The following is a 23,392-nucleotide window of genomic DNA, read 5'->3' as shown; positions in this document are numbered from 1 at the left end:
TCCTTGTCTTATATTTGGTGCAACAGGGCATATTTCCTGAGCCTAGAAATTCTGTTTCTGCAAAAATGATCAAAGATTATATGGAAAAACCCAAATGTGTTTGATGAATGCACATATCTATTGGAAAGACTCGAAACTATTCCTCAGCTAGTGAAACTTTTATGACATTTTTAACAGCATGAATCATCCCAAGGTATTTCATGGAAGCATTTAAAACAAAGTATGATATTCGGGCATAAAGTGACATAGGTCACAATGACGAAAAGCTTGGTAAAAGAAGCTTTTAAGGAGCATCTTAAATCAGAAAAGTAAGGTTGAGACCAGGTATATCAAGACAGTAATCTAGTGCTTGCCCTCCAGGGAGCTGAAAGAGCAACCACCAGTGTAATGATTATAATTAGGAATGTTCAAGAGGCCAGATCTGGAGGAATGTAGATCAAATAGAGAATTGTTGGCTTGGAGGAGATAACCGAATTAAAGAGCAAGGCCATTGAGGGATTGGAGAACAGACTTTTCAAGTCAAATGGCTGCTTCTTAGCTTAGGTCAACAAGGAATGATGGAAACTGTGACTCACTGAGAGTTAAGACATGGGTAGTTCACAGAGGTGTGAGAATGAATGTGAGATTTCCACCAGGACTGTGCTGGAATAGTTGAGTCAAGACATTAGTTCAATGAGTTTTCAGCAATATAAGCTGAGACAACGATGCAGTTAGAGAAGAGAAAGAGGTGGAAATAGGCAATCTTATTAATGGCATAAACAGGGGAACCTCGATTATCCGAACAAGATGGGCAGGCACTATTTTGTTTGGATAATTGATTATTCGGTTAATCGATTCAATGCCTTTCCTCTGGGGTTTGGAGTTTTCTATTAAGTCTGTTACCTGTTCAGACTAGGCAGCAGCACAGCACGCGAGGTCCCCCCCACAACCCCGTCCAACACTGCCTTGCACACCCCCAATTCCCGTCCAACACCGTCCCTGTCTGCCCTCCAACATAGCCCCCTGCCTGCCCCGTCCAACGCCGCCCTCAGCAGCCCCCCCACCATCCCCAATCCCATCTCCAAAGCAGCCGGACTGGACACCCCCAACAAGACTCCTGCTGCACCTACTACCTTTTTGGAGGATGAGTCTCCAAATAGCACGTGTGTGCCGCGCGCACCCATATATAATGTTTTACTGCAACTTTTTGACAGGTTCCACCTTTGTCTGTACATGTCAATACGAGAGAGATTATCTGGGGAAGGGAGTTTTAGGGTACACCCCTCTGTAGAATTCCAGGGAAAGTGTGGGGGGAGAGAGGGTGGGAGGTCAGTCACTTAGAGACAGTGCCTGCGCTCCCATCAGTCCAGGACTGTTGTCAGCAGCACTTTTAATCTCTTTAAACAAAAGGCGCGATCAGTGTTTAATGTAATGTTTCTGTCGGTACCTCAAGATCTCCTTCGGATAATCCAACTTTCGGATGAATAGTATTCGGGTAATTGAGGTTCCTCTGTATATATGAAGTTGAAAACTTAGAATAAGATACAATAAGGTGAACAGACTAGTTTACAGAGCTAGAGTGTGTTGCTGGAAAAGCACAGCAGGTCAGGCAGCATCTGAGGAGCAGGAGAATCGATGTTTAAGGGCTCTGGCCCAAAACATCGATTCTCCTGCTCCTCAGGTGCTGCCTGACCTGCTGTACTTTTCCAGCAACACACACTCGACTCTGATGTCCAGCATCTGCAGACCTCATTTTCTCCTAGTTTACCGATGAAGAGACTGATTCCAGACTTATTGCTAAGGAGAAATGGAGTCGCTAACTCGCAATCAGGAATCTTTACAGTTGGACTGAGCAACGAACAGTCAACACAACACCAAGTGATGTGTGTTGATCATTTCACCAAGATTTCTTTCTGTCAGTTGTCCAATATGTTCATTGCATGTCATTTGTTTTTCATTTTATTGGTCCAGAATGATTTCTGCTTCTATATATTATCTGTTTTCAGCAAGGAGTGAAATTTCTTTCAGTTTCAGGATACATTGCATTATAATTTCAAACTTATTTAATATTGTCATCACGCTTATTTATTGTAATAGGATTCAAGACAGTACTGAAATGCTATTGATTAAAAAAAATTACACTTGGAATTTTTTGTGTGATATTCTTTACTCACTGGCTCAAATTACCGATCACTACCATCAAAATTAGCAGAGCTGTACTTTTATTTCTAAGACAGACTGGTGCCTGTAATTTCTATACCAATCTTAGACAAATCAGAATTGTAACCACCAGTACTTTCTGCCAGAGTCTGACAATGTCAGACCTGTCTCTTCCAGTGCTGTCTCCAAGTATTAAAGAATAGCAGCCATGTGCTCACCAGTACTGTGTCTGAGTGTTGGGTAGTGGCAGACCTGTCTCCAGAAATACTGTATCCTGTTGTAATACCGTGACTGACCCTGTCCAGCGTAGTGCAAGTTTGTTGCTTTGCTGTCAGTGCTAATGGAGAACATATGATAATTCCATACACCAAGCACTGTATTTCATTGAAATTTAACTGGCAGTACTAGCTATATTGATAGTGAGGTGTCATATTTGGTGCAAGTTTACTTTAAGATATGCAATATGATATCTTTGTGTTCATACTTGCTTTGCTTACCTTCCTAACTGCATATTAAAACACTATTAAGAATGAGATATTGTTTTTCCCAGGTGTTCTGGATAGCAGTGCTGCTGATTTTGAGTCTGTTGATGAAATCTTCGATGCAGTTGGCGATGTTCTGCAAGAAGTGTCAGTTTCAAAAAATAAAGATGACGTACGAGAGATTTGTCAAAAAATGTTTAACACCCTTAAACTGTGAGTAAACATTTTCTTTCATACTTTTGTGTCATGGATGTTTTGTCAGCAAGATGAAAAATCTTAAATCATTGTAAATGAAACTCCTTTAAAACCTGTACTGTCAAAACCTGCATCAGGATAGCAGGAAAACGTTCCACTTTGAGTTGCACAACATTGTAGATATACCATGTTTGTGCCTTGTTCAGTGGGCATGCGTTACTACAGAATGATGTGATAACTTTTTATCCTTTGTAACTATGCAACATTCAGCAGTTGTCAACTTTGTAGTAGTTGAACCAAATGCCTAAGTTGTGCAGACATTAAGTTGGTGATAAAATAATGTTAATCCTTTGCGCCAGTAATGCCACTGTGATGCCATTTATCAAAGGCAGAGAGAGAATTAGTGCAGCTTGACCTCATAACGAGAGATCATGGGTGAAAGTCTTAAAGTTTTCTTGACTCTGTAATGGGTGAAGATGTGATTCATGGAAAAAAGGCCTCATTAATAAAAGGAACTTCAATATGCAATGTTGCAACTTTGTCAAATTCCTCTAAATATGTTTTTATGGATTTGTGTGAATGTAATGATTTGTTGTTACAATTTTCAAAATTCTATGTCTGTGTGTGAACAGTTGAGACCAGTGGCATGTTATCTTTGTGTCACCCAGGCTCGTAGCTAAAATAATTATTTGCTTTTACTTGGCAGCAATTCATCCAACTCCTCAAAGTCAAATGTGCTGTTGAAAGCTCCTATACAGCTCTCGCAAATGACTGGGCACACTGGTGAGCAATATGTTGGAGTCCTGTAATATCTCTGCATTGTGGAACTTTGTTCTTCGAGTCAATCTTTTATATTACCAATTTCTTCATTAATTTCCTTCCATTACCCTGGACATTGTGTCCTTCGCTGGGGTTTCTCCTTTCCTGAAACCTCGACTTGATGTTTGCTAAGATGTGATTCACAGATTACTGCTGCTAGCTTAGAGATATGCACCACTGTTTTGGACGAGTTTGGTTCATTGCTTAGAAAGGGAATTGAACTCGGGATTTGTGCAGTCTGTATAGATTGATACCACATTCGGAACTGCACAGTTAAACTAAGAAACTGGGGTTTTCAAGATGCACTTTAAGGAAAAAAGATCTGTTAACTAATCCCACACCCCTCGGTCTGCTTTGATTTAAAAACACAAGACCTGATTAGTTTCAGTGAGTTAAGTTTTACACCATTCAGAACCATTTACAGAGGTGATTTGTGGCACAGAAGGAGCTCTTTGTCACTCTAAGAGCAGGCCAGAGGCTGAGCGGTGCAGAAAATAACTCCCCTTCTGTTCCCTTAAAGCTGGTCCACTATCTGCATGAAACACATCTCCAGTATCTGCACATGCAACTCAAACTATACTTACATTCAACTCAATACAATGCAAAGCAGCCACTTGATTGGTATCCTATTCACCACCTTCAACATTCACTCCCTTCACCATAGATGCAGTGGCAAGAGTTTGTACTGCAGAAATGTACACAACATCCTTCGACAGCATCTTCCAAACCCAGGACCTCAACCATTGAGAAGGAGAAGAGCAGCAAATGTATGGGAGTGCCACCACCTGTAAGTTCCCCTCGAAGGCACATGTCATCCTGACCCAGAACTTTAAATCTAATACTAGGTTAAATCCTGGACTCCCCTGTTAATGGCATTTTGAGTCGACCTATGCCCCAAGACTTGTAGTTCAAAAAGACAGCACTTCTTAAGACCAGTTCGAGATGGGCAATGATAAGACACCCCATGAGTGAATATTAAAATATTTGTTCATCAAGTCTGCACCAGCTCTCTATAGAGCAAATCATTTTAACTGATCTGGCCTACCTGTGACTTCACTCCCATAGCAATGCAGTTAGGGATGAGCAATAAATATTCGCTTAGCCAGCAACACCCACATCCGTAAATGAATGAGTAAAAAGGGCACTAGATACATGGGAACCTTACTGCAAGTTCCCCTCGAAGCAGCTCCCATCCTGACTTGGAAAAATGTTGCCATTCCTTCAGTGTCACTGGTTCAAAACCCTATTCTTCCATTGCGGATGTACCTACAGCACATGGACTGCTGTGGTTCAAGAAGGCAGTTCACCACAACCTTCTCCAGGGCAATGAGGTATGGGCTTTAAATGCTGGCCAGCCGACAACACTTGCATCTAAGTGAATTTTTTTAAAAATCCCATTATTGTACTCTATCCCTGTCGACCTGCACGTCTATTTTCTTCACATGTCTATTTAATTACATTTCAAAATCATGGATTGCCTCCTCTTCTGTTGCCCTTGTGGGCAGAAAGTTGCAGGTCATAATCACTCACCACATTTTAAAAAATACTTTTTCTGACATTCCCTCTGCATTCCTTATGTAAAATTCTAAATCTTTGCCCCTAGTCTTTGTACCCACTCTAATGAAAACAGTTTTTGTTGGTTTGACATATTCAAGCAAGCCTTATCAAACAAAATGGATTCTCTCCATGCCCATTAATATGTCCAGTCTTTTCAATGCTATAAATCTTCTGTTATCCTGACTTGACTTTTTGAACATTTTGTATCTTTGAATAGTATCTTTGTCCCTATTCCTCACCATTTTTAGGCCACACTTTGGTTGCTGTGATAGAGTTGTTTTCCGACATGGCAATTTGTGCTCGTAGCTAATCAAATTTACTCACAGCACTTTGTGTTTGCACATACATTCTAAATCTGTGGCTGTTGTTTCTACAGCTGTGTGGAGGCTGAACATGCAGAAAAAGGAAAGTGAAGTTTGAGTGTACTGAAGCCAGTTGAGAGACCACACCCTCCCCTATAGCAGAGATTGTGTCTGACTACTTGCCAAAGTGTATTTTATATACCCACATGATCTTGGGCAATTGCAGAACAGTACTGCAAGTTGCACTGTGTTGAGCTTAACAATGTTAAAAATCACACAACACAACTCCAGCAACACAATCCAACAGGTTTAATTGGAAGCACACTAGCTTTCGGAGAGATGCTCCTTCATCAGGTGATAGTGGAGGGCTCGATCATAACACAGAATTTATAGCAAAAGTTTGCAGTGTGATGTAACTGAAATTATACATTGAAAAATTGATTGCCTGTTAAGCCTTTCATCTGTTAGAATACAGTGATAGTTTCACTTTTTTCATGTGTAAATCACAAAACCTTTTTTTTTAAAAAGTTGCATTCTCGGGTTAGCTGTGAACAATGGTGATAGCTAGACAATATATTGAAGGTGTTAGCCCCCTGTGTTCTCTGTCTATGACTTGATGTTTAGATTGATTCTAATCTAAAAAGTGAGACAACTGAGTTTTACATAAATTCCTGCAGTTTTTGAGCTCAGAGTTCTACGTGAATGTATGCAGTTTTTGAGCAAACCGTAATGTAACTCTGCAAGTACAAATTCACCCCACAAAATATGTGTGTGCATGTGGGTCTTTGTCTGTCTGTGTGTGTGTGTGTGTGTCTGTCTGGGCGGGGGTTGAGTGAGAAAGTGTGTGTGTGTGTGTGTGTGTGTGTGTGTGTGTGTGTATAGTGAGTGCAGAGTGTCTTAGGTCTGTGAGGGGTGTGTGTGTGTGTGGGGTACAATGGTGGTCACCTGTAATGTGACATGAACCCAAGGTCCCAGTTGAGGCCCTCCCTATGGGTATGGAGCTTAGCTATCATCCTCTGTTCAGCCACTTTCCTCTGCTGCCTGTCCCGAAGTCCACCTTGGAGGATGGTCACCCGAAGGTCCGAGGCTGAATGTCCTGGACCACTGAAGTGTTCCCCAACTGGGAGGGAACCTTCCTGTCTGTTGATTTGTTGTGTGGTCCCCATTCATCCGTTCTCGTAGCCTTTGCTCGGTTTCCCCAATGTACCATGCCTCCGGGCATCTTTGCCTGCAGCGTATAAGATAGACAACGTTGGCTGAGTCACGTGAGTACCTGCCATGTACAAGGTGGGAGGTGTTCCCACGCATAATCGTGGTATCTATGTCCACAATCTGACATGTCTTGCAGCGCCCACTGTTTTTAACAGTTAACAGCTATCACCATTGTTAACAGCTAACCGGAGAATGCAACTTTTTTTTAAAAAAAGGTTTTGTGATTTACACATGAAAGAAGTGAAACTATCACTGTATTCGAACACATGAAAGGCTTAACAGACAATCAATGTTTCAATGTATAATTTCGGTTACGTCACACTGCAAATTTTTGCTATAAATTCTGTGTTACGATCGAGCCCTCCACCATCACCTGATGAAGGAGCATCGCTCCGAAAGCTAGTGTGCTTCCAATTAAACCTGTTGGACTATAACCTGGGGTTGTGATTTTTAACTTTGTGCCCCCATTTCAACACTGGCATCTCCAAATCGAGCTTAACAATGTATGTCATGGGTTTATAGGAGAAGATTGGATTCTCTTTTTTTTCTTTCTTTATAATATGCTGAGTGCAGACCACAAGACCGAAGACGTCAAAGGAATCTGGATGATGAGAAGGGATTTAGGCACGGTGAGTGAAACCATTTTTCAGAGCAGGCTACTTTTCTGAGTTAATACACCTTTTAATGCACCTAGATTACTACCTTTGAAATTAATCATGGAAAAGCCAAATTTTAAACTCTGAAACAAATAGTGAAAATGTTTGCGAACTGAGCCTGTGAATGCAGCGTATGCAATATACATAGTCAAGAACTATTATTAGAACCACTAAACAAACTTGTATTAATGACCTGGAACAAAACCTAAATTGCTGAAGAAACCGATCAGGTCTTGTAGCATCTGTGGAAAGAAAGCAGAGTTAACATGTCAACTCCAGTGACCCTTAAGAACAATGATGTAACAGGTTTTATTCATACATTGTCTGACCATTTCATCAAAATAAAATTATCAAATGAAATGTAATGTGGAGAAATATTAACTGATACATTGGAAAAATAAGCATATAAAACATGAAATCTAGTAGTACAATCCTGCAGGCCATACAGGGATAAAGATTCCTGGGTGTGGCATGTACTAAATCTTTGAAGGTGGCAAAATGAGTTAACTATTACTGCAAACTGAATTTAACAAGTCTATAGAGAGCAAAAACTAGGAAGTTGTATATTTTATTCTTTCTTGGGACCTGGGCACACTGGCATTTGTTGCCCAACCCAAATTGTCCTTGAACTGAATGGCTTGCTTAGAATTTCAGAGGACAGTTGAGAGTTAATGACAATGCGGGAGGTCTGGAGTTTCATGTAGTGCAGACCAGATAGGGATGGTGGATTTCTTTCTTGAAAGGACCTTAGTGAGCCAGATGGATTGTTATGACAACTGATGATGATTTCATGCCACCATTTCTGAGATGAAGTTTACAATTCCAGATTTATGAACTGAATTTATATTCCATCAGCTTCTATAGTGAAGTTTCTGTCCCAGAGCCTTTCTTCCAGTGATGTTACACTTCCCTTCTATAAAACATTGATTCGACTTCTGATTTCTTATAATGTCCAGTTGTGCTCACCTCTCTTTGAGAAGGATGCCAAAGCCTTGGAGAGGGTGCAGAAGAAATTTTGCGACATGTTAATAATGCTGAAGGATTACAGTTTGTTGGAGAGATTGCAGAAGCTAAGATTATTCACCTTAGAGCAAGGAGGATTAAGCAGGTATTGCGGATGTGTTCAAAATTATGACCAGCTTTGATAAGAATGGTCTTGATTTGGAGCAACTGTTTGGGCAAAATGCAAGTGATTGGCAAATGTGAGGAAAAGATATTTAGCAAACAATCAGGTTATTGTGATCTAGAGGTTGGCCGAAGTAGATTCAATGGTGATTTTCAAAGGAGATTTGGAAGTTGTCACAGTTATCGGGGAAAAGCAAGGGAGTGAGAAAAATTGGAGAGTTACTTCATCGAGCCAGCACAAGCCCAGTGAACTACTTTTGTTGTTATGATAGTCTTCTGTAATTCTGTACAAGTAAAGTGAGTTCCCGAGAGAGAGAGAGTCATGGGTAATGGGAACTCCAAGCTACGAATTGCATTCTCTAAGCTGGCTCAGTCTTTCAGCTTGTGAAGCACACTTTTAGGCTCTAGACTCCACTTTACAGCTTCCACATCCTCGGGGCATATAAAAGTGCTTTACAGCTTGTGAATTCACTTGAGCACTCGGTCAGTATTGTTTCACGCCTGATTTTTGCACATAAGGTGTTCAAAACAGTGATGCTAATTACCCTAACCTTTATTTTCAGTGGGTTTGATCAAGATAGAAAAACAAGGGGTTCTAGCCTGCTACTTATTATGATTATGTTATTTTACATCCTTGCCAGGGTTTTGGTTGAATAGATTATTGAGTGGATGCCTTGTCTGTCATTTCAATTAACTTTAATTGAGCTTTCTATTTAAACTATGCACTAGAATCTGTGCATTGGCACTTGAATCACAAGCCAGTGGGCCAAGCTGGCACTTGAAATTCTGGAATTGGAAGTGGCAGACTTATTTCTGCCAATGTGGAGAGCACTTAATTTTGTAAAAGCATCCACAATTTTTTTTTTGTTTGAGTCAATGTTGTAATAATTGTTCATTGCAGGCACTTCCTTTATGCTGTAGATGAATTGCTAAAACGGAATTCATTAAAATATGTAAGGTAACTCGCTGATTTGTTTTCAGGTGTTTCATCACTATACCAGGTAACATCAGTGAGAGTCTCCAGTGAAGCGCTCTGTTTATAGGAATTGATTTCTTAAGGTGGGTCATGTCATTTCTGTTTTTTTTCAAGGGAGGGTAGATAGGATCTAAATAGGTATGTTCATTGATGGAGTTCTGATTAGAATGCCATGCCCTTAAGAATTCTTGTGCGTGTCTTTATTTCATCTGTCCTTGGAGGTGTGTGTTGTCCCAGTCAAAGTGGTATCCTTTGTCTTATGTATAGGACAAGCGAAACAAAGACACGCACGAGAATTCTTAGAGGCCTGGCATTCTAACCAGAACTCCATCAATAAACACATCGAGTTTAGATTCTATCTACCTTCCCTTGGGGAAAAAAAACCGGAAATGACATCACCCACCTTAAGAAACCCAAGATCTGTAAATAGAAAGGCGGGACATACCACCAGTGCTTCACCAGAGACTCTTAACTGATGTTGCCTGGACATGGTGATGAAACGTCTGAAAACAGTCAAGCTCCGTGAGCTAACTTACATCTTATAATCAATCTGAACTACAAATCTTCTCAAAAATCGCTAATTCATTAAAATTCCCCACTGGCTTAAAGTATAACTGATTGGAAATTAATTCTGTTCTCAACTTCAATACATCTAACTGTGGACCAATTACCAAATCTCTGTTTGTTCTACAATTGGAGCACTTTGAATTTGATAAAACTGAAGTTTGTCAAATTGATGATGTGGAAAGCACCAGAGTCTCTGTATTTCTTTAACATCTCTTGTGACCCTAGGACATAAATTGCTGTATGCCCAATGAAGTGCTTTTCAAGTCCAGTTAATGTTAAAGAACAAGCACAGAGCAACTTCTTAGAAACAGCTTTCAGATATTAAACTAGTTAGACCAACTAGTTCTGGTATTTGTGAATATTCTAGGAACCCTCAGCGACCCTAATATTATTGAAATAATGCTGTGGGATATTTTACACTAGTCTGAGATTGTGCATCAAACCTGAAAGTTGGCACTGCCAATGTTTCCTCAATATTTTGCTGAAGTGTCAGCTTGAATAATATGCTCAGGTCTTGAGAGTAGGATTTAATCCCCAAATTTTATCATCCATAGATAAGATTGCTACGAACTGAGCTAAGGTGGTCATTTGGAAATATTATCATAAAAAATAGCTTTTGAATGTTCAGTGATTCAATTATTCTCCACACTTGGTTTTGTTTCTTTTCCACCACTATGATTTGAAAGCTGCCAAAAGAAACCGCTGAGCGATGGAGTTATTAATTCTGGTTTCATGTATTCCTGGTGGATTACCTCCTGTCTCAAACAGCCCTTCCCGGTAAAATAACAATCTGATAGTTATAAAACTAATAGACAAAAGTGTTCAAAGAAAATTAGAATAACAGTTGCTGCTTTTCTTTAATTGTCCCAAAGGTAATTTGTTCCCAGTTTGCTCATAGTAATCTAGAGAATGATTCTTCAATTCCTGAATAGTCCTGGGAAATTAGCAACCTACTGAGTAGTCTTCAATCTTGTGCTTAATTAAACCCCGAGATGGGAGGAGACTTGTGTAGGTTATAAAGACCAATGTCCGAATGGCATTTCTGTCTACTTTGAGCTTAATGTCATATTTGCATTAAGCTACAAGCACTAAAATGAGCCTCTTACCTGCATTGCTTGTGATGGCAAGTTAATCCTTTCCATTGACTGTTACAACTTAGGCTGCATTATGTCTCTGTTAGCTTGACTTTTCAGCCACCACTGAATGCCCCTGATTTTTCTTATTTCATAGCATAAGGAAACAGAATATGGTGTCACAGGATTGCTTTCAGGATACTTTTGTACAGATTCCTTCTATTATGTGGATAACTGAATGTGCTGACTTATTCAGTCCCAGTTAAGTGCTTCAGTTTAGTACCCAGTTTTAAGGAGGAGAAAAAAAACAGCCTAGATTTTTGTTTGCTTGTATCACTGTTTCATCTGATAGAAAATGCCAGCAAAGATATTAGCATGGAAAATGATTGCGTTGTTCTGTCTTGGACCCCAAGTATTCTTTCCTGATGAAGGGCTTTTGCCCGAAATGTCGATTTCCTTGCTCCTCGGATGCTGCCTGAACTGTTGTGCTTTTCCAGCACCACTCTATTCTCTCCCCCCACCCCAAGTATTCAGATTACCCAGTTTCAGATAGTAATGTAACTTAGAGTATCTCTCAATCCAAGATAAGAATTTTATTTTCTTTTGCTTTAATGTCATGTAATTTCAGACAGTAGATGCTAAGAAACTTGAGAAAGCTGAAGCACGGCTAAAAGCAAAGCAAGAAAAGAGGACGGAGAAGAATTCTCAGAAGACTGCAAATCCTTTGTAAGTGCTGGAACTCAGGAACTGGAATTTGCACAGAGCTGAGCTTTGCTCATACATTTGACACTCTTTGTTGGAGTATGTAAATTGGGAAAATAGAGGATGTTAATAAGCTCAGGTTGTTCAGCCTTGCAAAGGATGTCTCGTTTTTCTACTGATTTAAATGTTGTCAATCTATTGTCACTTTCCAGTTCTGAAGAAGGGCTTGCATATAAAATACTGCCTGGCTCTTGTTTCAAACACATTGAAATAAGTGGAGTGTAGTCAGTCCTTTGAGTCTGTTCTGTCATTTGATTAGATCATAGCTTGTTTGTACCTCCGCTCCTTTTAGCTGCTTTTTTTATGTCTGACACCTTTAGCCAACAAAAATCAAGTATCTGTTTTGAATGTTTGATTTGACCCACAGTTCTTTGCTTTTTGGGGATTGGAGCTCCAATTTTCCACCAGTTAGCTCAGTTGCCTGGTCAGACATTGTGGAATGCCACCAACAGCATGGTTCAATTCTCGTAGTGATTGAGATCACCATGAAGGTCCTGCCTTCTCAATTTCAGGAGCTGCTTGAGGCATGGTGACCATCAGTTAAACTCACTACCATCCATCTCTCTCACACTAATCAGTCACTCTCTTGACTCCCCACCTTCTGAAATGCACACAACCGACCGTTACCAAACTCATTCTCTCTGCATTTGCTCAATAGCATCGGTTTTCAGTGTCACCCCCTCACTTATCCCTTGAGCAGTTCAAAAACAAAATCTATAATCGTGTTGGGCTCAAACACACTTTTATTCTCTGAAAGAAAAATTCTCAGTAATCATTTGTTGATCTCTACAAGGCGTTTCCAAAAACGATATAAACAATCTTTTTTTAAAAAATAGCGATTGCCTTGTTTCAACTGTTCAGTGTTTTTTTTAATGAAACTTTGTGACTTGAGGAATATTGTTTGCAACAGAGTCATCAGTTTAAGAGGTTTGTATCTGTGCCTTCTGGTCAGTTATACCTTATTGCACTATATATAAATCCAAATACTATTTTTAATGACAGTATTTGGTTTCAGAATTGCAAGACTTCTGTTATTAAAGTGCCTTTAAGACCATGGGATTTCCCAGAGGGCTTTATAGCCTGTGATTTTTGAGGTGGGAGCACAACTCTTTATATGAGAGAGAGGCCCAGAAGCATTCTATCTGGCAATGAACTTAGTGAGAAACAGGTTATGTTGCAAGCAGAGCTGCCTTCAAACCAATTCTGAAAGAACCTTTTGGTTTTTCTATGACCGTTAGGGTTGCTACAGTCCGTGTGCAATTGCTTGAAAAGTAACAAATGTAATGACTGTTCAGGAAAGGGAAGGCCATCAAAATATTTAATTGTAAACTGGTTCTGGAGCTAAAAATTATAGAGCTTCTGACAACAAAACAGGCTCAAGTAATTTATGTCATAAAATTTTACTTTATTGAACAGTGGATATTTTCACTAGTTCAAAGGGTGAGACATTTTTAGTTAGCATTTTGTACAATCTCAATGCGTCAACTCAGACCCTCCTGCTGCAGCTCAGTGGAGAGCTCTGTAATCTTTTATCACGAAATAATGTGCCTTTATTTTTCTCTCTGCTAAAATGAACAATTTCACATTTTCCACATTATACTCTATTTGTTAGATCTTTGCCCACTCGCTTAACCTACCCAAGTCTTTCTGTAGCCTCTTTATGTCCTTTTCAAAACTTTCTCTCCTGCCTGTTTTATAACATCAGCAATTTAGCAACCATATTTTCTGTTTCTCCATCTGTTCAATCTTCTGACCAACCAGCCAGCTTTGAACAATTAGATACTTTTTCTCTTAAGTGTGGTAACCTTGTTTTACAACTATGGATGCTAGGTCCAGTCCTTGAAATTTTTTTCATGTCAGAAAATGTTCCATATATTCCGAATATTTCCTTAAATGTCTGCCGGAGCATCTCTGTTTACATGTCCTTCAATCTAATTTGCCAGTACAGTTTAGCTTTCGTGCTGTCATAATTTCCCCTGTATAAATTTAAAATGCTACTCTTTGAACCACTGTTCTCTCTCTTGAGCTGAATGTAAAATTCATCATATTATGGTCACTGTAATCTAGTGACACCTTTAGTATGAAATTATTAATTGATCCTCAACCCTGGGTGGCTGGCAGTGCACTGAGCACATCCCTGGACTGCTGTCTGAGCTCAGCTGCTCCTTCCCACCGTCTTATGCACTGTCATCCAGAAAATGCTTGCAGAAAATCAAGCTGCACTATTCTTGGGACTCATCAGAAAATTAAAGATTTTCTTAAAATTCACAAAATTCCTCAAGTATCTGCCTCTTTTTAACCCAGCTTGACAGAAATCTCAAACCAGATTTCTGTAATTCACAATAATTACTATTTGTTACAAATAAATACATCCTAGCTACAGGTAAAGGAATTGTCAGCATAATACTCTCTACTAGTTAACATCGACTCTGATAGTTCTAAAGAAGGATCACTGATCTGAAACATTAACTCTGCTTTCTTTCCACAGATGCTGCCAGATCTGAGTTTTCCTAGCAATTTCTGATTTTTGACTGTACTAAACTCTCCCTACAAACACACAGACAGGCAAGCACAAAAGTAAATTTTGTGTTTTGGATGGAGGGTAAAACTGGGAAGGCAATTCATTGGTTCCTGACTACTGAGTTTGAGAAGATTGACCCCTTTGGCTTGCTGCTAGCACTTGCTGCTTCTCAATCTCTCTTATCCAGGCACTTCCACTTGTGTTTAGCTGGCACAAGTGACTGGTTCGCAACTTTTAAACTTTGACTTTTTGGTTAAAAGCCACATTTACAATAACCGCTGACAGAAAATAAACTGGCCTTCTTCAGGCTTTAGATTTCTTTCAAACTGCAGAGAAAAGACAGCACCTCCCTTTTCAGAGGTCCAAAGACACCTTGTTATCACTGCTAAGCTGTTCAGTTATCTGAATTCAATGCAGTCATTGGTAGACAGGAAACATTTGGCATCAACATTTGGACACTGTTTCACAACCATCAGAATTTGGTGCTACCTGAATCTCACTTCATGCCCACCTCAGCTCCAGCTCATCCCAGTAACCCCTCATTGCTTGAACAAGCAGCAGTGTAAACAGGACTTTGGGTGAGTGTTGGTAACCTGCTTTTAATTTTCTTCCACAATCCTTTCTACTTTCTAGAAAGGTTCCAGCCTACTGCTTTGCACCTCCAATCATGGATTCTGTTTCCTGAGGACCAATGACAGGGAGGGAATCTGTGATTGGAGGAGAATGACAGCAAACATGGGAAGACTTTTCTCTAGCCACCTATGATTGACTTTTCCTAGCCATTTCCGGGGCGTTCAGGGTTTTTTTTAAGTTGCTGCTCGGAGGGAAACATGCAAGTAGTGGTGTTGCCATATATTTGCTGCCCTTGCCTTTCTAGATATCGGAGTCACGCATTTGGGATGTTTCCTGGCATAGTTTCTAGTTTGGCATCATTTAGAAACTATCTAGTTCAGTCCTTCCTAGGCTTTAATGGATTACCTTAAATTTCCCTGCATTGAAATCTATTTACCATTGTTTTACCCTTTCACAAATCTCTTAATTTGTCCCTGTAATTTTATACTTGGAAATAAATTCAGAACTTGCTTTATTTCCATGCATTTCTCCAGTGCAATGCTGAGCCTTTGAAAGCAAATTACAAGATGGAGCAGTAATACAGACCTCATTTGTTTCGCTGTATTGATTCTAGCTCATCAATGTTAGAGGACCTGTCAGGTTCCAGTTCTCAAAGTTAAGCCACTGATTTCAGTCTTGTTGTTGTGACAAGAAACTGGCATTGCTTTTAGGTAAACAAGGAGCTGATCTATTTTTGCGTATTTACCTGTCAGAATAATACTAGTGCGTAGGCATGAGGAAGTAGACAGCACTGGAGGTCCAGGGCCATTTTTCAAAAATTCATTTTCTTAACAAAAATAAATAAACCACTGCCTTTCTCAGCTCCCCTAAGCACATGTTTTATCCTTTTGAAGTTGCCCCATGAGACTTCTGATTGTTTTGTGTCTGCTTCCCATTGCTAATATTGTTGGCAAGCAGCCCCCCCTTTAGTGTTTCAGAAAGGAGTCGGGGAAGTGATATTGGGCATTGGGAAAGATCTGGAATCCTCTGAACTGATTAATGGACTTTGTAAGGTATGATGTTCTTTGCTAACATGCATTCATCCATGGAAGGTCAGTTTGTCTTGGTGAAGTTCCATGATTTCCATTGGTGATGAAAATGAATGGCTGGATGGTTGGATTTGCTTTGAACATCTGGACATGGTGTGTTGTTGCTTGACACTAGCTGAAGGTATCACTTTATTTTCAGGTGATGCAAATAAAATGAAAATATCCTAAAGATCTGAATGCTAAAAAATGTGCAATCTTATCTCACATTGTCTAATTTTCCTCTTGCATGCACCTTCCAAACAACTTTCTGCCCATAGAATCATCAAATTGTGCCAGGTTAATGGATTAACTTCAAAGATCCTTTTGAAGTGTGATTTCTCCTGGAGCTGTGTGCTTTGATGTGGCTTTTGCACTGACACTTTCAGAACTTTCTTGCAAGAGAAATTAGAAATAAATTTCTGTTGTAAGATGTTGATGTTTTCTTTTTATGCTGTGGTCAAGCTCTTTATTTTAAAAGAGTAGATTGTCAGTTACTCATGGCGCCAAATTTGCAAATTATTTTGAGACTTGCCCAAGCTGCTGGTTCTTTGAACTGTCCAACATAGGATATTTATATTAATCTGAACTGGAATCACAATCTCCAAGATGAAAAGCCAGTGCAGTAAATATATTACTGATCTCTCTTCCTTGCTAATAACCAAAAATGAATATCTAATTGAATGTATTAAATGAGTGGTACAAACCGTGCAATCCAAATTAGACAGTCTGCACTGTTTGACTTTAGCGTTTTGCCAGATTTTTTTCTCATGATCAGCATGCATAGTCATTCCCAGTCCCATAAACCAACTTGTGAGACTTCGGATGCACAATAGGTGCTGACATAATGTTACTCGGGAGTGGAACAGACAAACTTCATACTGTAATGTGCATGCACTCTCTACTGTCAGGATAAAATAAACGTAGGTCACATCAACAATTTATGCAAAAAAAGACAAATCAGCTGAAGGGAGAGCATCTCCTATCAGGGTAACCATGTAGCACAGATGCAAGAGAGGTGGATGTTGATGTTATAACGCCTGTTGATATACCTATGGAAGCTTCATGTCACAGGGTGAAGCATGGATCTTTGGAGAAAGAACAGCTATTGCTTGAAATGCTTGATATTTATTAGTGATACCAAGCAAGGCTATCGTGTGGAGCTGAACAAAAGGGAAGGGATAGCAGAGAAGTATTGTGTGGACAGCCATATCAAAGGTTGTGTAGATGATAAAGGAGGATCTTGCATCATGGTGGTGGTGAATGTTGCGCATGACCTTTTGGAGCTCTTAGTGTGTGGATTAGTGAGATTTGAGCAGGGAGTTGAAGGGCGAGAGCAAGCAGTGATCAAAAATGTGAAGAATGTCAGACTGAGGATGAATTTGTAATAAACAAAGGCCTAATGTGACTTTTTTTTGAAGGAGAGGATTATAACACTGAAGTGTTTGCAAAGGAGCATATTGTTGTGATGGGAAGGCATGTCATGTGCAGGTCATAATCTCAAAATAAGCAATTAAGAAAAGGCGAAAGTTGGGAGAAAGTTATTCATACAAAGAACTACTGGAATGTGCAATGGCCACGAGTTGAGTTCAATACTAAATTAACAATACCATTTAATGATGTTTGATAACCATTGAATGAGGGAGAAGATAAAATAATATGTAAGATTATATATTATGCTCATTGTTAGCAGTAAGGGCATATGTGCAAAACTTTCTATTGTCTGAAACAATTGGGAGAGCCATTCAACCACATGTCGAGTGATATAGTGAGGTCAAAAGTTGGCAGTGTTGAGAATTGTGTGTATGAACACCACTTCTAAGAGTGCAGTGAATAATGTCTATCCAGTGATGATTTTTCTGTTGTGTTAACTTTTGGCCAAAAGGTTACATTTTCTTATTTTTCTAGGATTCTTGAGGAAGCCTCAGCCAGCCAAGCTTCTAACAAGAAGGAAAGCCGTTTGGAAGCATCAGGAAAGAATAAGTCATATGATATCAAGATTGAGAATTTTGATGTCTCCTATGGAGACAGGTGAGTATTGCCACTGCTGCTGAGCACTGAACATATTCAGGTCTAATTGATAGTTATTGCCATGTTTTTCAACCATTATGGTGTTGTGCGACTTTGAGCATTGTGAAAAGTGAGCTCACTGGATCTTGATTTTTTTTTTTTGCTGAGCAATTCTTCCATGTTGTGGCTAACAATCCTTGTTTGAGGAATGGTGTGGCATATTCCCCTGTGCCATAGTTTATGGAAGAGTGATTTTCTTTTCCTTTTCTTCTAGACTTCTATTCTTATACAACAACAATTAATAACTTGTGTTTATTTTGGTGCATTCAACATTATAAGGCATTTTGCAGATACCTACCTATGTAGGTATGTTGTTATGGACCAGCCCAATTCCCTCAAAATATATTAAGAAGGTAGCCTAGATCCTAACTTTTTCTTATTTTAAGGATAAGTGCAAGGGTGTTGTGCTCCAGATGCAATTTCTTGGTCAAGCTACTCGACATTAAGCAAGACACACTTTATTCATATAGTATAATCAAAGTACAACAAAATAAGAAAAGACTTGGCTTACCTACAACTCTATTGAAAGGAGAAAGTGAGGACTGCAGATGCTAGAGATCAGAGCTGAAAATGTGTTGCTGGAAAAGCGCAGCAGGTCAGGCAGCATCCAAGGAACAGGAGAATCGACGTTTTGGGCATGAGCCCTTCTTCAGGAATGAGGAGAGTGTGCCAAACAGGCTCAGATAAAAGGTAGGGAGGAGGTTTTCAGAGATGAGTTCGGTGGGGCAGGAGCAGGCTGAGACAATGGGTCGGTCGGGGCAGTCAGGTTTGTGGATTTTGGGCAGGAGGTAGAAACGGGCGGTGCGGCGTTGTGGGACTATGAGGTTGGAGGCGGTGGATGGGAGATCCCCTGAGGTGATGAGGTTATGGATGGTCTGAGAGATGATAGTTTGGGAGGTGGGGTCATGGTCAAGGGGGCAGTAGGAGGAGGTGTCCATGAGCTGGCGTTTAGCCTCAGTGGTGTATAGGTCGGTGCGCCAAACTACTGCCTTGTCTGCCGGTTTGATAGTGAGGTTAGGGTTGGAGCGGAGGGAGTGGAGGGTTGGACGTTCCGATTTGCAGAGATGAGTTCGGTGGGGCAGGATTGCAAAGATGAGTTCGGTGGGGCAGGAACCCTCCAACCACAACGGATGAACTCTGATGTCTCCAGTTTCCTCATTTCCCCTCCCCCCACCTTGTCTCAGTCCCAACCCTCGAACTCAGCACCATCTTCCTAACCTGCAATCTTCTTCCTGACCTCTCCGCCCCCACCCCCACTCCTTGAACACCTTCCATTATCGCACATCTTAATGCCCCTCCCCCAAGTCCCTCCTCCCTACCTTTTATCTTAGCCTGCTTGGCACACTCTCCTCGTTCCTGAAGAAGGGCTCATGCCCGAAACGTTGATTCTCCTGCTCCTTGGATGCTGCCTGACCTGCTGTGCCTTTCCAGCAACACATTTTCAGCTACATCTCTATTGGAAAATTTAACAGAATAATAGTTCTACTACTAACAGTAACTGTTCTAATTTAGTAACTTGAAGAGAACCAACAGTGTTTACCTGTAATCAAGAGAGGAGAGTGTAGCTGGGAGATACTGCAGTTTCTAGACCCTGCTGCGATCCAAGCAACAAAGGCTCCTGAAATGAGAAGTCTCGGTTGAGAGTTTCACCTCTCGTTCAGATTGTTCCAACTTAAAAAAAAGTTCAATTTTACAACAGCAGATGGACTGGGAAAGGTATTGGGTTGGACAACGTCACGGATGAAGAAGCTATGGCACAGACAAATATTTGTCCTCTCAGCTTGGGGTTCATTGTGAGATCAGGTTTGCAAATTGTTTGGTTCAGCCTTGAACAGTTGCTACAGAGAAGGATGGAATTGGCAGGTGGGACATCAGGTTTGTCTGGGAACCAAAGGCAATGACTATGATATTCCCAGTTATTAACTGTCGAAGTATATACCTGTAAAATACTAGCTGCCAGATGAGCAGCCTGACAATGTGCTCACAACAGAACGGTCAATAGAGATGCTTCTACTTCTGCCATTCAAAGATCAGTAGTTCTTGAGCAATTGTATTGAAGGGCGCCTCTTCAAATAGATTAGTAATCTCTCAGCCCAACCATCCAAATTACAGTTCATATCGTGAATGTTAAATTCACAGTGCTGCAATATTTTAATGCTTTTAAGAAAGCAAGTGGAAGTCAGTGAGGTGTTATTTGCTCCTCAGTGCAGTCTGTGCTTGATCTTATGTTTTGATATTGTGTCTCAAAATCATTCCTGGACCTCCCTTTGCACCTTAGGATGCAAGAACAGAAGTTAACTCTTCAGCCATTGAGACTACTCTGCCATTCAATGAAATCATGGTTGACCTGGTCATGCTCAACTCACTTTTCTGCCTTTTCTCCAGAGCCTTTGATTCACAAAATGATTAAAAATGTATCTGTCTCAGCCTTGAATATGTCTAATGGCCTAGCCTTTACAAGTTTCTGCGGTCAAGAATTCCACAGATTTACTCCCCTCTGAGAGAAAATAATTCCTCCTAATCTGTGTTTTAAATAGGTAATCATTTATTCTGAAATTATGCCCTCTGATCATTGACTGTCCCTTGAAGGGAAACAGCCCTGTTAAGTCCCATAATGTTACGTAGATGAATATAGATGAATATAGAGTGTTTGCTCCCTCTGTCTTTTGTATCATCTATGCAAATAGTCACAGCATTCCCACAGGGGGAAGCAACCTTTCTGCACCTGTCAAGCCCCCGAAGCATCTTTTATGTTTTAATAAGATTGCTTCTTCTTTTAAACAGTGAGTACAGGCCCAACATACTCAACCCTTCCTCAAATGACACTTCCTCCACACCCAGGAACAACCAAGTAAAACCTTCTCTAGATTACCTCCAATGCCAGTTTATCCATTTCAGTTAAGGGATCAAAACTGTTCACAATATTCCAGCTCTGGCCCAACTAGTGCATTGTATACTTTTAGCAAGACTTCTTCATTTTTAAATTCTAATTTCCTTGAAATAATGGCCAATATTCCATTTGTTTCCCCTATTATCCATTAGCTTTTTGTAATTTATGCACGATGACTCTGAAATTCCTTCATGCTGTTGCTTTCTTAATCCTATACCATTTAAATAACCTTCAGCTCCTCTTCTTCCTTAAACCTCACATTTTCCCATGTTATATTGCATCTGTCAAGATTTTTGCCCACTCACTTAACCTGTCTTTGTCCGTCTGCAAACGGTGTCATCCTTATCATTACCTTCCCACCTATTTTTGTCATTTGCAGACCTGATCACAGTAAATTCATTTTCATTGTTGTATATAATTGAGTCCCCAATACTGATCTGTGTGGCACTCCAATAGTTATATGTTACTATCCTGAGATTGCCCTTCTTATCCCAGTTCTCTTATGTTGTATTAGTAAGCAAATTGTCTATGTTGATATATCTCCTTAAATTGTGGACCCTTAATTTGCCTCAATTGTGGTACTTACCAAATGCCATCTAAGAATCCAAATATATTTTGGTTTATCCATGCTGCTCTTTACCTCAAGGAATTCTCAAATTTCTGTTGGGAAGCCATGCCCAACTCTGCTTGATATTTTGTATTCTTAAATACTGTGCTATTTGCATCTTTTATAACTGACTGCAACATTTTCCCAGTAAGAAATGTTAAGCTAATTGGCCTTGTGATTACTTTTTTTTCTCTTGCTCCTTTTTGAAATAAAGATGCTACATTGGAGGTTTCTAATCATCTGAGACTGTTCCAGAATGTAAGGATTCTTTGAAGATTACTACCAGTGCCTCCACTATCTGTGTCGCCACATCTTTTAATTACATAGAGTATATCCTATCAGATCTAAGAGACTTAAGCCCCATTAGCTTCACTGGCACTTTTTCTCTAGTGATTAATTATTGTATTTCTTCTCTTTTGCCCTTGATTATTTAGTATTTTCAGAATGTTATTTGTGTCTCCTACACTAAAGACTAATGCAAAGAATTTATTTATCTCCTCTGTCATTTCTTGGTTCCCATTATTATTTCTTCACTCTTATTCTCGAAGTGGCCTGTGTTAACTTGGGCTTCTCTCTTTCTATTTACATATTTCAAGAAACTCTTGAACTGAACTACCTAATGAGGTGGGACTGTATGGCAGTCAATAATATTTGCAGCATAAAACACATTAGTTTTTTAGTTGCACCCATGATTTGCAAAATTAGTTTGGACAGGAATACACCTGAGCATTCTCATTGATTCTGATTGTGTGTATCCATATGTTTGCATCTTTGCTCTATTCCACATCTCTGTAATCCAATTTAGCAGGCTATGTGAGAGAGAACACACCCAATGGCAGGGCACAGGGATTGTTGGATTTCTGCTATCTCTTTATCTCAGGAACAGTTGTCACATAAATTTTGTCCATTTGTCCATTTTGGAAAGACAAATAAGAATGCGGAATACAGGGTTAACGGTAGGGTTCTTAGTAAGGTGGAGGAGCAGAGGGATCTTGGGGTCTATGTTCATAGATCTTGGAAAGTTGCCACTCCGGTGGATGGAGCTTGTAAGAAGGCCTATGGTGTATTGACGTTCGTTAGCAGAGGGATTGAATTCAAGAGTAGTGAGGTGATGTTGCAGCTGTACAGGACCTTGGTAAGGCCACATTTGGAGTACTGTGTGCAGTTCTGGTCACCTCACTTTAGGAAAAATGTGGCAGCTTTGGAGAGGGTGCAGAGGAGATTTACCAGGATGTTGCTTGGAATGGAGAATAGGTCGTATGAGGATGGGTTGAGAGTGCTAGGCCTTTTCTCATTGGAACGGCGAAGGATGAGGGGTGACTTGATAGAGGTTTATAAGATGATCAGGGGAATAGATAGATTCAGAGACTTTTTCCCCGGTCACAACAGAGTGTTACAAGGGGACATAAATTTAAGGTGAAGGGTGGAAGGCATGGGGGGATGTCAGGGTAGGTTCTTTACCCAGAGACTGGTGGGGGCATGGAATGCGCTGCCTGTGGGAGTGGCAGAGTCAGAATCATTGGTGACCTTTAAGCGGCAATTGGATAGGTACATGGATGGGTGCTTAAGCTAGGACAAATCTTCGGGCCTGTTAGATTAGATTAGATTACTTACAGTGTGGAAACAGGCCCTTCGGCCCAACAAGTCCACACCGACCCACCGAAGCGCAACCCACCCATACCCCTTACCTAACACTACGGGCAATTTAGCATGGCCAATTCACCTGACCCGCACATCTTTGGACTGTGGGAGGAAACCGGAGTACCCGGATGAAACCCACGCAGACACGGGGAGAACGTGCA

The 23,392-nt window shown here is 40.3% G+C and overlaps 1 protein-coding gene across 2 annotated transcripts in view; it reads left to right on the top strand.

Annotated features, from left to right (window-relative positions):
- The window catches only part of abcf3 (ATP-binding cassette, sub-family F (GCN20), member 3), a 101,113-nt gene that overhangs the window by 21,385 nt on the left and 56,336 nt on the right, over nucleotides 1–23,392 (top strand). For both annotated transcript variants that reach the window (XM_060834073.1, XM_060834074.1), the window contains 5 exons: nucleotides 2,690–2,834; nucleotides 3,523–3,599; nucleotides 7,280–7,335; nucleotides 11,732–11,829; nucleotides 17,932–18,054. In XM_060834073.1, coding sequence (XP_060690056.1) covers nucleotides 2,690–2,834; nucleotides 3,523–3,599; nucleotides 7,280–7,335; nucleotides 11,732–11,829; nucleotides 17,932–18,054 — 499 coding nt within the window. The remainder of the gene's footprint in view (nucleotides 1–2,689; nucleotides 2,835–3,522; nucleotides 3,600–7,279; nucleotides 7,336–11,731; nucleotides 11,830–17,931; nucleotides 18,055–23,392) is intronic.

The sequence above is a fragment of the Hemiscyllium ocellatum genome, chromosome 13, assembly GCF_020745735.1.
Source record: "Hemiscyllium ocellatum isolate sHemOce1 chromosome 13, sHemOce1.pat.X.cur, whole genome shotgun sequence".
NCBI classification, from domain to species: Eukaryota; Metazoa; Chordata; class Chondrichthyes; order Orectolobiformes; family Hemiscylliidae; genus Hemiscyllium; species Hemiscyllium ocellatum.
This window is presented reverse-complemented; position numbering and strand designations above follow the sequence as displayed.